Here is a 17347-nt window from a genome sequence, read left to right as displayed (position 1 = left end):
ATTGATCTAGTTTATCTGAAAAAAATTACTGAAGTATTAACCTTTTGACCTTAAATTCTAGAATGTATTGTCTCGGTCGTTCTAGACAGGCATGGTTTATATTCATAAGTCTTGGTATAGAAAATGTGCGCAGAAAGAAATAAGAACATTGGTTCGAGGAATATTAACAGGAACCTGAACGTTAGAACATAAATATGGAGCATAATTCTACTAAGGCAATCTTTATGTATGAATTCATATCAACCCTAGACCGTACCATCCTCCGCCCCCTCATTTGTGTAGATGTAATATTATATAGTAAATATTAAATTGACAAGCAAAAGAAAGTCAACGCAAAAAATTAATCTCATTTTCTTATTGTTATTAAAACACTATGTCAGTAAAATATTGCGTAAGACAAGATTCGGCGGGCAATTTAAGTATGAAATCTTTGCCGCGTTTGCTTTACAACATTTTCCGTTCCTAAAAAATGGGGTGGTGTATTTTTCGACCTACGGAAATCCGCTTTACTCCACTTCTGACCTTCGCCAAATCCGCTATACTACACATCAGATCGACCTACTTGCACGTGGTTTTACATCTGCTATATGGACTTGTGGCCGGGGTCTCTAACCTGTCCTAGCCGCGGCGCTCGACCCCTAAGCCAGTCTATAACAACAGCGCTCAACCCAGAAATTGTCTTAACCTAGCCTAAACCTTAAATAATACAAAAATAAATAGCTGGCGTAGGTCAGATATTGTAGGTCGGAAGTTCAGTAGGGGGGATGTTACGTAAAGACGATGTAACATGCCATTATTTCGAATATAAAACAGCCCGTTCTCTCCATAATAATGTTTTAACAATGGTCGTGTTGTTCACGTACTTTGGGGGACGATAGTTTGGCCGCTAGATGTCTCTCGTAAGAACTATCTATCTATCAGATAAGAATTTTGCGTGAGACACCTAGCGGCCAAACTATCGTCCCCCAAAGTACTTGAACAACACGGCCACTGTTTAAACATTATTATGGACAGAACGGGCTCTGGACTGTAGATTAGAATGTAGATAGCTTAGTCGTGTAGTTCGACACGTACTTTAAGGGGACGATATCTTGGCCGCCAGATGTCTCACGCTAAATTCTTGCCTGATAATCATTTTACCGTACTCACCGTACGACCAATATGGAGACGTCTTAAGTTGTCGGCCAATGTAGTTTATGAAAGGAACGACCCAAGATAATTATTTTCACACACTTATTTGCTATTTATGAATAATCAAAAGAAAAGACGATTTTTAATTCCTATGTTTACTCGGGCACCCTGCGTCAAGGAGGGAGGGAAGGCAGCCTCCCCCGCACAGCTTCCGAACCTCCCCCAAACGGTGCTCAGGTAATGATCTTCCATTTATCATGTCAATTTATAAACATAACAGTAATTCGATAATTTAAACAAGCTAGTCAATCTATAGTATCCTTAATATTGCATATTTTTTTACAATCACTGCCAAAAATAGGTAAAATGAGATTCGGAAGCTGTGCGGGGGAGGTTGCCTTCCCTCCTTCCGTCAAGTTGCGAAAGTCGTAAAAAAAATATTGTATTTGTAATACATTTCAAATTAAGGATTAAGCTAGATTTATACAATTAAATGCTCATCAAAACTGTCAACCAAGGAATTTTTTATCTATTCTTGGAAATGAAAATTAAAGGGCTGGAAGGTGCCTGCTCTCCCTACCTGCGCCCCTAATATTTCCAAGGGGTTTCATGTCCCCTTACCCACTTAAGCCTCAACTGTTTCTTCGGTACATTTTTCTAAAATCTTAAGATTCATAGGTTGATATTTATTCTATATTCTTAGTTCCACATTTTACAATCTATATATGAGATGCAAAAATTATTATTGCTAATAACAAAAAAACTAAATTTTTATTATTTGTCAAAATTTCTAATAAAGCAATAAATTATAATATGACTGAATTATGTCAGGTAAACTACATTTTTTAAATGCATAACAAATTAATATATATGTGTTGTATAATATGGCGGGTATTAAGTATGACACTAGGTTTCATTGTATTGATAAATATTTATGTGTTTTATTTAGTCCATGACTGCCGGATTTTTCTAATATTGTGACGAAATGGTTTTGTGTTGATACAACTAGACTAAGGCAGTCCAGACTAAATGCTAGAGCTGTTACAGGACTAGGTGGACAACCTGATACGTCCCTGATATGGGTTAAATCCCAGGACGAGAAAAACTTGACTCCCCCTGACTGGGTTCCAATGAGGATAGAATTTACAGACTTTCCTTCCTCCAGATGGGAGAAGGTTAGTGCAGTGATGCTTCCACGTATTGTAGTCTGGCAAACCTTGGTTAGATTTACTGTGTACAGGGTTAGTGTTGAGTTGGCTGCGGTAGCAATATCCCCACAGGATTCAGATATCGCACAGAGAACACTAGTTACAGGAGAAGTTTCCGCTCCTACACCATCCACTGTGGTTTGATGTAAACAGGATTGAGAGTGAAGATCCCAGGTCATTATAGAACCTTCTCTACTACAGGATACAGCTAGACTATACTCAGGGGATAAAACTATTCCCGTAATATCCGACATATGACCGTGCAGAGTAGTAACATGAGTCAGCTCAGTTTTAGACATTCTCATATCCTTAAACACAGATATTCGTCCTGATCTGTGTCCAAACCACAGGGTTGAAACCTTAGAGTTCGAGGCTCCAAGAACAACAGGATCCTTGGCAGGAAGAAGTGCAACCTGATACTCCTCTCCTAGCTTACCTCTTCTGCAGTAGAGTGAACTATCTCCATGTCCCCAGCTTATCACATTAGCTGAAGAGGTTTGAGAAGTTGCTGAAAACTGAGTTGATCCAACCTCAAGAATATATTTTCCTACAAGGATTGACGTGGAACTGAGTCCAACGACCTGGTTGGAGTCGAGACGAACCAAGGTTTTGACCTGGAAGGGTTGAGCCTGCTGCCACACAACGTATGGAGGAGGATAGGCTGGAGAACCTACATAGTTACCCCAGACTAGTCCTGTAACTGTTCTGTATACAGGAGTAGAACTAGATTTCTCTGCGTTTAAATCTATAACCGCCAGGGGATGAGGAGTTACAAACAGCTGCAATGGAGTCTGACCGTAGGTTGCGATCATCGTCTGCTGAGCTCTTCGCTCAAGCTCATCTTCAGATAGGTCTAGGTTATGTGCATAGGTCGCAGGATGGAAAACGTTGACAGCTTCAACAGCAGCTGAACCTCGCTGCTTGTAGCCAAACACAAGATCGATCCAATGAGAAAGTTCTTGTTTCACGTAGGATGATTCGAGCGCCTGGCGATGTATTTTTACAAATATTCGTGCATCAGGCGCCCATGGAGGAAGAACAACTGAATCTACGTCTTTGCCATTTTGTCGTTTACCAAGAGCAAATCCTTCGTTGTTTTCAAAGAGCTCTGGTAAATAGAAGAGCTGTGGTATCAGTTCTTTAACATCACTGGTAGATACATGGCTAACCATCTGCCATGATGTTGCAAGACTATGGAATGATCTGTCAGCTAAATCAAAGTTTCCGTCCTGGAATTTAATAAACTCTGTAGTGAAGGGTGGAAGACGAACCAATAGATGTAAAACTATCCCTGTATTACTGTAGTGGGAAGCATAATGATAAGGTCCCATGTGCCCGGGTAATCCGGTTTCACTCTGATTTAGAAGCTGATAGGTTGTCTCATACCTACTCACATTCTCCTTGTTCTGAATTGCTATGGGTAATCTAAGATTTCTAAAAGCTGATGGATCGTGAAGATTTAGATGAGAAGAATTATAGTCCGCTAATATCCAAGGAAAGACTGGATATTGCATTAAATCATTTGGAGTCCGTCCGGCAAGACTATTTAACTCAGATAAATACTGAAAATTACTAATCCCGCCCTGCCTCCATTTCTTGAGAATTCCCTGCAGATTGTCACTTTTCGGATTTAAACTAACCCCAGCTTCAACCATAAACTTGACAAAGAACTCTCTGTACTCCTGGTTCTTGAAAACTACCAGATGAGTTTCTCCGCAGCTGAGAAAGAATTCAAGTGCTACGTTTTTCAACTGATATCTACGGTTTGAAATAGACTCTATCTGTGATATAGCTGAGGTCCAGGAGGAGGAACTGAAGATATGAAGTGTATCCTCAGTAACTACTAGATCACAGTCAAGAACATCCGTTGGAGTAACTTCCTTCACCGACTCAACCATCTGAATTTGCTCAGGGTAATCTAACTTACTGTTTAAGTTCTCCTCTGTACCTTTGTCTCCGAGTAGGACGGAGAATCGCCTCTTCTCAGGTTCAGATTTGATTTTAAATCCCTCCTTGTAAAACTTCTCTTTAAGGATTCCAGAGTGCGATCTTTTGAACCTGATGTAGGTCCCCGAGAGCCCAGTAATATTCTCGAGAACCTGAAGGAAAAAAATAATGTTCAACTTACAAATACGATTTTCTATCTATAAAGTTCAAAAAGATATTATTTAAAATATATCAAAAGTCTTTCGAAATATAAATCTACAAACATTTTGTTGTAATATGAATTTTCAAATATTCTAACTACATAAGATCCAATTTAAAAATTTGACATTAGTGGCCTATGCCCTAGGCTTTCAAATAGGTCTTGATTAAAAAAAAGTTAAACTTTAATATTGAAGACTTTTCTATTGAGCACAGTTCACGATAAAAAGAAAAATCTCACCATAGAATGAGGTTCGAATGCTGGATCATGCCAAAGTGCCAGGGGGTGGGTCTGGTTTTCAATAATCCTTCTCCAATCTCTCAGAGATTTTTGCCTCGAGCTTACTCTTTCCCTACCCTGCTCCAGGTAGTACTTTCGACACAGATCATGTCGTTCTACAACCTTCTCTGTGAACTTTGTTGCTATGCTAGCTTTTATCTTAGAATCTTGATTTATCTAAAGCAAAAAATTTTCGTAATAATGCGAGTTTTTGTAAACAAGAAAAAGTATCTTAAGATAAATAAAAACCTGTGATAAGAAGAGGGATACACATCTGAAGCATTCAGCTTTCCAAGGCCCAAAGCTCGTGTGATATACGGGGAAACTAGGCTGAAAACTACTGTCAGGACCACCTGGATACAGTTGCCGGGTTAATATCCGTCCGTAGAAGAGTGCAACTAGCTTAGAACTGTCTCCAGATCCAAATATATTAGAAGATTTCATCACATTCAAAACACAAAACCGGAAATGCTCTCGAAGGTTTGAGTCGGGAAACATTTCTAAAACAAAACAAGTTTGAATTGAGGGGGGGGGGAAATCTCAAATAATTTTAAGATTATTCAAATATTTTTAAAAACCTTGAGCGAGGATGATGATATTCTCTCTAGCATCAAGAAGTTTGATCAGATGGATTTTTTTCTTCTCCGTGGCAAACCTTAGAATATGTAGAACGAGAACTCCACCCAGCGATTTAGGATCATTCAAGCCTAAATTTTATTAAAATCATAAAATTTATGTAAAATAGTCCATAACTTTATAAAAGTACAGTACCATTAAATTCTGGAGCCGGCTCGTAAATCTTTTCATAAGTTTTACTATTTCGTTTTCTTAGCAAAAATTTCCGGCATTTTTCCGATTGTAAAAAAACTAGAACGTTGCGTATATTTTTGACAATATCTTTTCCCTTGGATCTGAATATTTAGAACTAATAAAAATGTAATTTAACTTTTTATAAACTAACCTTTAAGAAGATTATTATGTGGGTTTTTATATGACGCAGCGTCTAAGCAGAGAGCAAGGATTGACAAGGCTAGAGATTCCTCTTCAGGGATGAGTTGACAGTCCCTGGACGTGATATAATTCACGGAGAACTTACATATCTGGTTCAATCTGGAGACAAGGAGAGAACAGGCAGCTTGTCGACCTAAGATAATTACCATTTTTCTATAACAATAAACATTAAAAGAATTTGCAAAAGATCTGCTAAAATGCGTCTAATATTAAGTTTTATGGAACTGAATTATCAAAGACCAGTTTGGATGTATAAGGAGATAAAAGTTTAAAAGGAAAAATTAACTAATTGAGAACCGTTAAGACATGTAATCTGTAAAGGACTCCGTAGTGGATCCCCAGACCAATGAGAACAAAAATAATTAATAAAGGCAGATTCTCAGATCTGTTTTAACAAGCATAAGTTTTCTTTATTTCAATTCTCTTCAAGGGCATTGTTACTTTTAATTTTTGCTCTTTTATCGATTTTTTTTTGTGGATTTTGAAAAATAGAAATTTTTAGAGGCAATCTAATCATTCACAAACTTTCCCTGAGTTGCCTTAACAATTTGGACTCGATTGGTTCAGCCGTTTTGACGTTTATTGGAAAAAAATAAACAGACAAGTATACAGAGACTAGAAATTCAAGGGGCTCGCGCCCTTCTTTCTAGGCACCCATCTTCTATTTAAATTGTGAACATGTTCTTTTTGTTTACATTTTAAAACAAAGAAGAAAATTTTTTGCGGATTTTAAAAAAAAATTCGCGGATTTTCAAGAATTTTTAAAAAATTTTATCATTCATAAACCTCCCCTGTGGTCACGTGATGTCCCAAAAAAAAATTTGGGCCCGATCGGTTCAGCCGTTTTGACGTTTATTTGATACAAACAAACAAACAGACACCAAGACAAGCTAAATTTATTTATAGATGGCGCTCTGAACCATAAGTAAAAAAATGATTGACCTTTAAGTGGTTTAGCTCCGGGTTGTTCTGAATCCACTTCCTCCGCCTCCTCCTTCTGGAAGTATTTAGGAACCTCAAACCTGTCTCCGCTCCGAGCTAATCCTGCCTCCAGGGTCAGAAGCATCTCCTCCAGAATTAGACAGATCCCAGCCCGGAGATTGTTGGATGCGGATTCTGAGAGAGACCCTAGCTTGGGTTTCCCAGAGATGTGTCCTGTAGGGCTGAGTAGTCCACTGGCCAGGAAGAGAACATCAAGAAGTTCCTCATATTCTCCTCCAGGCTTATCCCCGAAGAAAACAATCAACATTCTGAACAACAAAAATATAAAAATATTTATGCATAATATTGATAGATGATTAGAATTTGATTTGATTAGCATATATTGCCACTTCCAAAAACTTAACAACGTCAAGGGATAGAAAAATTCAATAAATAAATAAAACAAACGGAATTTTTACTTTTAAAGCGAAAATTGTTTTCGTTTATGTTTTCCACAAAAACTTTATATCAAGCTCGGGTAGCAAGTGCGTCAATATTACCTCAATATATTGTTGATATCATCTGTTAAAAGTTCTGACTGATTGCAACCAAATATATCAGATTCAACCTCAGGAAGATCACCAAGCTTAACCAGACCTGCAACTAGAGTTTGCAGCAGATGTTCTGACATCAAGGACCTGGTAAAGTCCGGTAGGTTCGCCAACAGTTCGTGCACGTGACATAGTATATTATGCCCAAGAGAAAGGATGGATAAAGATGAGATTATCAGCGGCGGAAGGAGACAAACTGTTGAGAGGTTTATTTGTGGCGGACTTTCTTTACAAAACTCAAAGGGAACATTAACATCTATTGGATGTCCGTGTAGTAGTGAGAGAATAGAGCTGACTAGAGAGTGGGACGGAGTTGAATCTTGTATAAGAGCTGCAACTTGATAGTATCCACCTTTAGCGAGAAAATCTGATCTTCCCGAATCATCAGAACGTTCAAGAATCAACCCGATAAGATCAAGGGCAGGAGAATGAACGTCAGTATTAAGATGTCCAACTAGGGGTAGCAAGGTCTCAGGCTTAAACTCGTGGTCCGTGAGCAAAGCACTCTCTGTGTCTGAGAGAATCGTGAACCCGGAGAGGATATTATGAAGGAGAATAGCGGCAAGGTTCCCTGGTCTCTGTACATCAACATATGCACTCGGAGTAGCAGGACGAGAGGAAGAGTTTTCTCTAGTAAGCACCTCCCACTCAGAAACCCTGTCCTCTTCGCACCCATATATTTCTGTATCCGAACCTGGTAGATCTACGGAGAATGGCTCGGTCTCCTCCCTTGATTCTCTCCTGCTCTGTGATATTAGTGTCGACTCCTCGGAGAGACGTTTAAGAACGGCATCAGGTGGATTAATAATAGCTGTAGAAGCATCAACTACGTCACTAGTGTGAACCTTGTTGATCAGAACTGAACTTTTCTTCTCCTTCACCATAGTTACATGGAGCAAACTCCGGGATAAATACGGCAGGTAGAGCAGATATGGTGGCAGGGTGGATAGAACCAAATTCATCTTCTTTATTAAAAACTCCGATGTGGGTGGAAGAGCAGAGAGTAGATTAGATATATCCTCAACAGGGAGAGATTCTTCACATGACTCGGCAAAGGTTTGAAGGCAGATGAGAATAGAATCAAAAACTTTGTGAGATTTCATCATCTCAGTGTTAAGCTCAGCTGCAAGGTTGGTTTCGCTCAATAACTCAGAGAAAAACTTAAGTAGGTCGACCATAACTGTTAGCATGGACGTTTTCTCGAACCTCTCAACATACTGTAAACACACAATTAGTATTTCAGGGAACAGGAGAACCTTGTCTGCTCCCATACATATAGAGCTAGCATTGAGTAGGACTTCCAGAATAGTTGCATCAGGAGTAAACGTTTTAGATGTTAGAATGGAGCGGATCAGCCCAAACCCTCCTATTCTTTTGAACTCATCAAATATTGTTTGATTGGCTGTGAGTCCAACCAAACAGTTAGATAATGATTCAGAGATAGTTCTGATTGATAAACGCTTCTCCACAGCCTCAAGTGGTATCAATGCAATACACTCTGCTCCCCCCGCCTTCATTAAACCATCTAGGAGAGTCCATTCAACCTCTATCTTGGGACTTATTCCAGTTTCTTGTTTTCTCCACAGAGAAAACGGACTAAAGTGCGCCACAACACATTTGGTTAAACTAAGATGCTGTTTCAGTATTTTCGGCTCTGATATAATCCTGGAGCATGTGTTCAGAAAATCCTGGAAATCCTGGTTTATCTGCCGGAAGCAGATATCCGTTGGAGAATATGAACCGTTTAAATCTCTGGGAGCACAAATATAGTTTAATAGAACATTCTCCGGGGAGAGAATACAATTCTTGAGAAGATAAACATCACTGAATATTAAAGCTGAATGAAATAGGTCTGGTATAGGATCTGATGGTCCTATTGTAACCGTTATATCCTTTTTCCGAACCTTACTCTGAACCTTGTCAACACACAAACCAACTCCCCAGACCTTCTGACAGTTTACAAATGCTGTCAAAGTTTTGGTTTCTCGCTTACCCTCCGATATAGTTCCAAGATTGAAGGCGAGATGGATCCACTGATTTGGGAAGAGCATTGATTTGAATGTTGTTTCAGCAGCTGCTATGGTTTCAAGAGAGTTGGCTAGAGTAAGTTTCAACCCTTTCTGCACGTTGATATGAAGACTTATGGTTTCAGTATGGTTTTCTATACAGAGAATAGTTAACCAGGAATCCCTCTTTACTTCAGGGTTTAGCTTTACTCTGAGAACCACGGCGTAGTCCTGGCCTAGATCATCATGGAAGGATAAGCTCCGGGATTGTAAAGTATCATTAGAAGGAACTGGAGACATAGCGGCACTGGAGTTGGTTGAATCTAAATAGAAATCGTACATTGTTATATTTTTATTGTCGCATCCAATATTTAAAAGCCAACCCTTTTATCAAACTTTGCTAAAAGATTTTAAAGAAAATATTTTGACCCTTACCTAAACCTGAATCTGAGCTACTGGCAGAAACTGCCCTGAACCTGCTTGTCAGGGGAACAGCTACTATTCCAGCAAACTCATTCCTAGGACTTAACTCCCTGATCAGTTTACTCACGGAGAGAATCATTTTCTCCTGGAGTTCGTTCTCCCGTCCCACCAGCTCAAATATGTACTTGACAGTAGAGGGAAGAAGTTGAACTTTAGCAATATTCTCTGTGAGAACCAGGATCATATCACACAGATTCTCCAACCTTAACGAAATATGATTTTTCCTAATAAGTCAAAGTTTTCATTTTTGAGAAATACTAAATCTGCAATATCATTCTTAATTCGACATTTTCATACTAAATTGAACAAAGGTTCAAAGAAGACAAATTAAATACAGACTTATGGCAACCATTTGCAAGATAAAATCACTTAAAAATAATTTACCTGAAACCTGAACCAAGAAGAGATATGAGTGCAGAGTATATTCTTGTAAGTGCATCCTCTTCATTAAATAATATTGCGTTCTCATGGTTTCGTCCGCAATTATTTACTAGTTTAAACACAAGATATTCCAGAGTGTAGATAAACTCTGGTTCCGTCTTGTACATCTCGAAGATCAGAAGAAAACTGTCGATGAAAAAATGAAAACTTTGCTTGAAGGTTACTCTGTAGGAACCTGATCTAACCAGAACATCTGCGGAGAAGTCATTACTCTCACTGTCATCTGCTTCATAACCACTCTCGGAGCATTCTTGAAACTGGGACTGCTGGTTCTCTCCTTGACGTGAAACCAGCTCAGTAATATAGCTGGAGTCAAGGATAGAGGAGAGAAGAACTTTACAGAACCAGATATTTTTCCGGTTCAAGAGAACAGACTGAATCTTAGGGAATAGAACTTCTATCAGCATGTCTTTGGTCTGATTTATATTAATATGGAGAAGTTCTTCATTCATGAGATCAAAGTTGACTATAACATAAACTTGAAAGTTAAGAAGTGCACCAAGTAGATCGGCAAAATCCTTGAGCAGTACATCCTCCTTCTCCGATATCAAGCACTCGGTTAGCTGCACATTAATATCTGTAATGCCGCGCTCTACTGCAAATACAAAGAACTCTGGAACCCTGCGCACCAACTCCAGGGTTACCTGCCAGGCTGTTGTTAAATGGTTTATAGTGGTTGGCCATCCTGAGGTTAGAACTATATTACTGGATTGAACCAGAACATGATACAGCTGTTTAAACAACCAATACTGTGCATTCCGGTCCCTGAAATACAATACACTAAATAAAATAGTCTATGATTTGTTTCAGGGGCGTACACAGGAATTTGTCCAGGGAGGGCTTAATTTTTATTCTTTCAAAGTGGGATCAGCACACGTTGGGGTCTGAAAACCCCCTGGAAACTATAAACCTTACTAATCCAGGTAAAAGGTGGGGGGGGGGGCTGAGCCCATAGCCCCCCACCTGTGTACGGGTCTGGTTGGTTTACTGCTTAAAGTTTAAGATTGAGAAATTATGTTTACCTCTCGTCAAAATTAATTCTATCATTCTCGTCATCCTGCAGCGCCATAGCTTCCGCTTCACTTAGGCGTATCTTCTTAAACTTATGAGAGTTTAGGATTAAAGTTTTTATAATTTGTTGACAAACATTGCTGAGTTCTCCTTCAGCAGATCCAAACTTTTTAACCGATGTCCAGGCTCGTTGTTCCCTGATAAGCGCCATAGCGGTTGGTTGTTCTTGAACCAGAGTACAGAGTATATCTAGAACACTAACCAGCATATTCCTATCTTCACACTCACAATCAAACTTGGCTTCAAGGAAGGGCAGGATCACCTTAATAAAATAGAAAGTTAACATTTGTATGGAATTTTCTGAGACGGTTAATACCGAAATTTATATAAAAAAATTGTAATTTTCAATTTCTTTTTCTGTATACATTTATTTCGTTTTTGAAGACAAGATATTGTTTATCCGTTCTTTAACCTCAATAAAGTTTATAAGAAGAGAAAACCGAAATGTATGACAATTGCAGCAAGGTCTTCAATCAAAATTCTTGAAATAGATAAATGTTGACACCTCAGAGGCAAGTTGAAGCCTGAGTTCTGATCTCAGTGTACAGATGATAGCATCTATGTGGGATATAACCAGCTCCTTACAACTAGTCTCATTGCACAGCAGAACCTCAAGGTATGCTCCGAACCCGGCAGGTTTATCTAAAATTAGAAAAATGAATCATTCACATTTTTAAAAACAAATATTCTTAAAAGGTCAGGGAGCTGAAAGTTTAAAAATCAAACCTATCAAATTAAAACATCTCAAACGACAAAAAAATCAAAATACAAAACATAACAACAACAAAACATATCAAACACAAAAATTTGAAATGTTCTGAATGTACTCCTTTTTACCAATGGAGCGCTTAATAAGTGCCAACTTCGATAGATATTTAACTAATTTAAAGGGAGAGACCGGCTAGACATGGTAGTTGAGCTGAAAGTGCAGTATTGTAGAGAAAACCTTCAGGATTCATTTAATACCAATGAGACATTTTTACGGTGTTTCTTCTGCTGACTGAAACAACTGGTGACATATTACACACGACTTTACGCACTTATTTAAAAATTGTACACCATAAAAATGTCTCATTGGACTAACGAATAAGTTTTTCTCCACAATACCACACTTGCAGCTAAACTATCATGTCTAGCCGGTCTCTCCCATTAAACCTGATAGGGAAAATACCTCTTGTGTGCGTATCCAAACCAATTAAATCCTTCATTATTTCATGTTGATCAGAGAATTATAAATAAAATGACGCAAATGTTTATAGGAAAACGTTCTGTTCTGGTAATTTGATTGGTTGAGCCGAAATTTCACCAATGCAATATTCAATTTTTTTTGCGTCGTCGCTATTGCTCAGCAGTATGCTTTTTTGCATTTCTGATCTATATTTAGCATCTAAAATGAAAAGATTCACTATCAAGTCTTGAAACTGGAAAAAAATTAATATTTACTTAAAAACTTAAAATTGACAGCTGTGCGTCCTATACGTATCAGTTTTGATATAATGTTATAATATTCCCATTACGATGAATTGATATAAACAAAATAGATAATAAATTATAAAAAAAAATTCTACGTTACAACGTTGATCTTTATGTACAATTAACATTGTGCATGATCAAATGAACAGTGTACATAGTGCGTATAAAGTGGATTACTTCAATATCCGGGTTGACGTGATATACTCCTTAATACTCTCCTTAGCTTATTTATCCGATATATCCAAATATTAAAATACAAAATAATCAAAAAGATTAACCGTACATAAAAAGTAGGACCCAGGGTCTCTGATGAATAGACAACTGTTAATTAAACTTAAATCTAAGTTCTAATTCTAACCCATCCTACCATTCACTTGTTTCATGAATTAGCGTACTGCATTGTTGCATTGTTAACACAGTTACAGTGTTACCTAGAAAGGATGAGACTTCAAGGAAGACTGTACTGAATTTAATTAGTGTATGTTCTTACATTCTAAGTTCCATTCAACTCAACTGTAACTTGTTTCATTCTTTCAAAAATCATTAAGTATTTTTTTGATAAGAAGACAAAATTTAACCCTAATATCGTTAATGAGTATTAGGTTGTTATTAAAGTCTCATCCTTGGTGGATAACCCTGTATATACATACAAAGTACGAAGTACTTCTGTCACATTTAGAGCATTCTTATATTTAGCAAATACCACATTAACAGTGAAGTACGGTGCTAGACCTTTCGCAAGAGCAGTAACCCCAGTCTCCTCCCCAAATTGTATTTTTCCAAATTTAGGTGTAGTATAATTTAGTTATGGGGCGTGCGCTTTGACTTTGGTGGTTAAAAGCTGCGGCTAGTGCCCTGTGCTTGAAAATTTTACTTTGAGGAAAGGAGTTGAGTCTTTGACACAAACTCCGATTTTTTAATCACTATATCTTTTCAACTTAATATCATGGACATTAAACAAAGACATTAAATATTTCTTATGCTTGATCAAATAATCTGAGTTTGAAATATCAAAAATCTAAACCATCAAGTTGCAAAGATATAGGAATTAGAAATTTGGTTAGAAAATTATACATTTAAATTGGATGAATTGCTTTAAAGAATGCCTTTCAGTTCAAGTTGCTAGTTTGTATTACATGTCCTGTATACACAGATATTACCGGATATTGGAGGCAAACCAACTTGTTTGATATGAACGGCCTGGCTAGAGTAGCTTTATGCTACAGATGCATTTTAATTTGATGAGAATCTCATCCACATTGCGTAAACTTTATAATAAGGTCACGGAAAAGTTAAAGTTATCAAATAATGAACATTATGTTCAAGTATTGCGTTTGCTTTATTCTATTAGTCGTAAACCTAATAATTTATGTAAATATTGATGTGTAATTTAAAGCATCCTTTCAACATTTCAACATTTCAACATTTCAACATTTCAACATTTCAACATGGATAAGGAATAAGTTTTACGCTTAACCACAATACTATGAAAATTTCACTTGAGCTTATGTGATTTGAAATTACAGTCTGTACTTTCTAGATCCAGAGAAGAGGATAACAAGGATACAGAGGATATTATAACAAGGATACAGAGGATATTATAACAAGGATACAGAGGATATTAACAAGGATACAGAGGATAGAACAAGGATACAGAGGATAGAATAAAAGGATTAAGAGAAAAAACATTTCAAGGTTAAAGAGGATGGAATAAGAAGGATTAAGAGAATAAAGTTTCAAGGATACAAAAGAGAGGATAACAAGGATACATAGGATGGAATAACACGGATACAGGGAATAAAATAACAACAAGGATACAGAGAATAGAACTATGATACAAAGGATAGAGCGGATATAACAAGGATATTTAAGTTAATCTAAATTAAGATGCTTACCTTCTAAATTTTCTTCTTTACTAAGATTACTTGAAACTTTAAGTTCTATATTCAGTTCCTCCTTCTCTTCCTCCTTGTCTCCGTCCCAGGAGTCCGTCAAATTGTCTACAGTTCTCTCTAGCATACTCAGATAAGCTTGAGATACCTCTTTAGAACTATCGGAGAAATGTCTTAGTTTCCGCACTATTAAATCCGTTTCTTATTCAATAAATATAAGATGTACTGAGATTTGACTGATTTGAGATTTAATTTAGAACCCACCCTCTCCTATTTCGTATCTATAAAAATAACCGACACATATCAAAATGACCTCCCCCCCATTCCAAGCAAAAATCCGTATCCCCTAATCCATCTTAATATTTATAAGCCTAAAATAAAACTGAGATAAGAGCAAAATAGATATATTTTATCACAAATCTAATCAAATTTCGCAACGACACCATCAACATGCTTTACAAAATAATTCTAAAGGAAATGAACGGATTCCTAGGTTAAAATATGTTTCTGGAGAAACCTTTCTTGTGTTTGAAAACCCCGCTAGAGAATCTAGAACCAAAACCCTGCTCCGGGAACACTCTATCTCTCCTACTATTGAGAGTATACTGAGACCTAGGTCTGACCACAAACTCCTGGAATCTACTTCAGAGGCGGAGACTAACTGAATGATACTACACAACAGTTTTACTATCTCACCATCCTCAAAACTCAAATCAGATCTTCTCTCCGAGATAGAGTCTACGATACTCCGACACAGGACTAAGAAGGATCTGGAACAGGCGAGCTCAGGGTTGGATCTGAACTCTGGATGAGAACGGTGCAGATTAACAATATGAAGAAATATTGTTATAATCTCTCTACAGATACTCGGCCATTGAGGCAGGGATAAACATTTTCTATCTTCTACCAAAGTGTTTAATTCAGATTCAGGAAACCCTAAAATATTTAAATTCTTAAATTTTCAAGAAGAAATTAATTTATAATGACAAATGTCTCTAATCTTTCGGTTACTTCAACACAAAAAAATGTTCCGGGAATTCAAGCTTTTAACCTCCTCACTACAAAATCCCTTGTGAACCAAATTTATTTTCTGTAGATAAGGTTAAATCTTCATTCAATTTTGATATTCAATGAATCGATCTCATTCAAATATACAGATATATAAACGTGTCCACACATATTGTTCGTAGTATTGTATCGAACCATATCAAAACTGACCACAAAAAATATATGGGTACGTATTTTACCGCTCTTCACAATTCACGCTAAACGTTTTTATAATATGATTGTATAACATGAGGTTGAAAGATAGAAGGATATTTAAGAAGGGTTGCAAGAAGAAAGGATATTATTAGGAAGGGTCCAAGGAGGAAGGAAAGAATAAAAAAGGATAGTATGAGGAAGGGTGCAAGGATGAAGGATAGTGTGAGGAATGGTGCAAGGAGAAAGGATAAATGAGGAAGAGTACAGGGAGGAAGGATGCAAGGAGGAAGGATAGTATCAGGAATGGAGGAAGGATAGAATGAGGAAGTATAGAACGCGGAAGGATATAATGAGGAAAGGTAGAATGTAGAAGGATAGAATGAGGAAAAATGGAAAGCGGAAGGATAGAATAAAGGCTAGAATGAGGAAGGATAGAATGAAGGATAGAAAGAGGAAAGATAGAATGAAGAAGGATAGAAAGAGGAAGGATAGAATGAGGAAGGAAAGAATGAGTAAGGATAGAATGAGGAAGGATAGAATGAGGAAGGATAGAATGAGGATCGACAGAATGAGGAAGGATAGAATGAGGAAAAATAGAATCACGAAGGATAGAAACAGGAAGGATAGAATGAGAAAGGATAGAATGAGGAAGGATAGAATGAGGAAGGATAGAATGAGGAAGGATAAGACCAGGAAGGATAGAATCAGAAAGGATAGAATGAGGAAGGATAGAAGGAGGAAGGATAGAATGAGGAAGGATAGAATGAGGAAGGATAAAACCAGAAAGGATAGAATTAGGAAGGATAAAATCAGGAAGGATAGAATCAGGAAGGATAGAATCAGAAAGGATGGAATGAGGAAGGATAGAATGAGGAAGGATAGAATGAGGAAGGCTAGAATGAGGAACGACAGAATGAGGAAGGATAGAATGAGGAAAGATAGAATCAGGAAGGATAGAATGAGGAAGGACAGAATGAGAAAAGATAGAATGTGGAAGGATAGAATGAGGAAGGATAAAATCAGGAAGGATTGAATGAGGAAGAATAAAATAAGAAAGGATAGAATGGGGAAGGATAGAATCAGGAAGACTATAATGAGTCTACATTCCCTTTAATGTTTTGTTAATAATTCCCAATAAAGACAATTTAAAAGACGAACCTTTTGAACTTGTTAGTTTAGCTGGATGTGCAATAAACTTAATGTTGAACAAACAGTTGAGAATAACTCGAGCCTCAAGTTGAGTCCATAGTCTTCCTTCCGTAGGAATATCCATCTTAATAGTTTAAAATAGTTAAAGATAGTTTTATTAAGACATTAATGTTGCCGTTTTAGTCATTTGAGGTCATTTATTGACAGTTAGTCACTTAGGATACACTTACAGTACCTTACAGACAGTATTAGAAATATAGGATAGAGTTTTAATTAGTTCAAGTTGCGCATTATGGACATTTGGGATACAGTATTAGTCAGC

The 17347-nt window shown here is 37.3% G+C and overlaps 1 protein-coding gene across 1 annotated transcript in view; it reads right to left on the bottom strand.

Annotated features, from left to right (window-relative positions):
- Positions 1 to 1928: 1928 nt before the first annotated feature.
- The window catches only part of LOC111696386 (uncharacterized), an 18915-nt gene continuing 3496 nt past the window's right edge, over positions 1929 to 17347 (bottom strand). Inside the window, exons 5-18 of the mRNA XM_023465977.1 lie at positions 17035 to 17149; positions 15163 to 15609; positions 14677 to 14859; positions 11814 to 11950; positions 11260 to 11570; positions 10181 to 11002; positions 9749 to 9999; positions 7257 to 9636; positions 6718 to 7025; positions 5726 to 5908; positions 5343 to 5471; positions 5014 to 5264; positions 4726 to 4941; positions 1929 to 4438 (exon numbers count right to left, since the gene is read on the bottom strand). Of these exons, the coding sequence (XP_023321745.1) occupies positions 2045 to 4438; positions 4726 to 4941; positions 5014 to 5264; positions 5343 to 5471; positions 5726 to 5908; positions 6718 to 7025; positions 7257 to 9636; positions 9749 to 9999; positions 10181 to 11002; positions 11260 to 11570; positions 11814 to 11950; positions 14677 to 14859; positions 15163 to 15609; positions 17035 to 17149 (8127 nt within the window). The 3' untranslated portion in view covers positions 1929 to 2044. The remainder of the gene's footprint in view (positions 4439 to 4725; positions 4942 to 5013; positions 5265 to 5342; positions 5472 to 5725; positions 5909 to 6717; positions 7026 to 7256; positions 9637 to 9748; positions 10000 to 10180; positions 11003 to 11259; positions 11571 to 11813; positions 11951 to 14676; positions 14860 to 15162; positions 15610 to 17034; positions 17150 to 17347) is intronic.

The sequence above is a fragment of the Eurytemora carolleeae genome, unplaced genomic scaffold, assembly GCF_000591075.1.
Source record: "Eurytemora carolleeae unplaced genomic scaffold, Eaff_2.0 scaffold28, whole genome shotgun sequence".
Lineage (NCBI taxonomy): Eukaryota > Metazoa > Arthropoda > Copepoda > Calanoida > Temoridae > Eurytemora > Eurytemora carolleeae.
Note: the sequence above shows the minus strand (reverse complement) of the source record. Positions and strands in the feature narration are given on the sequence as shown.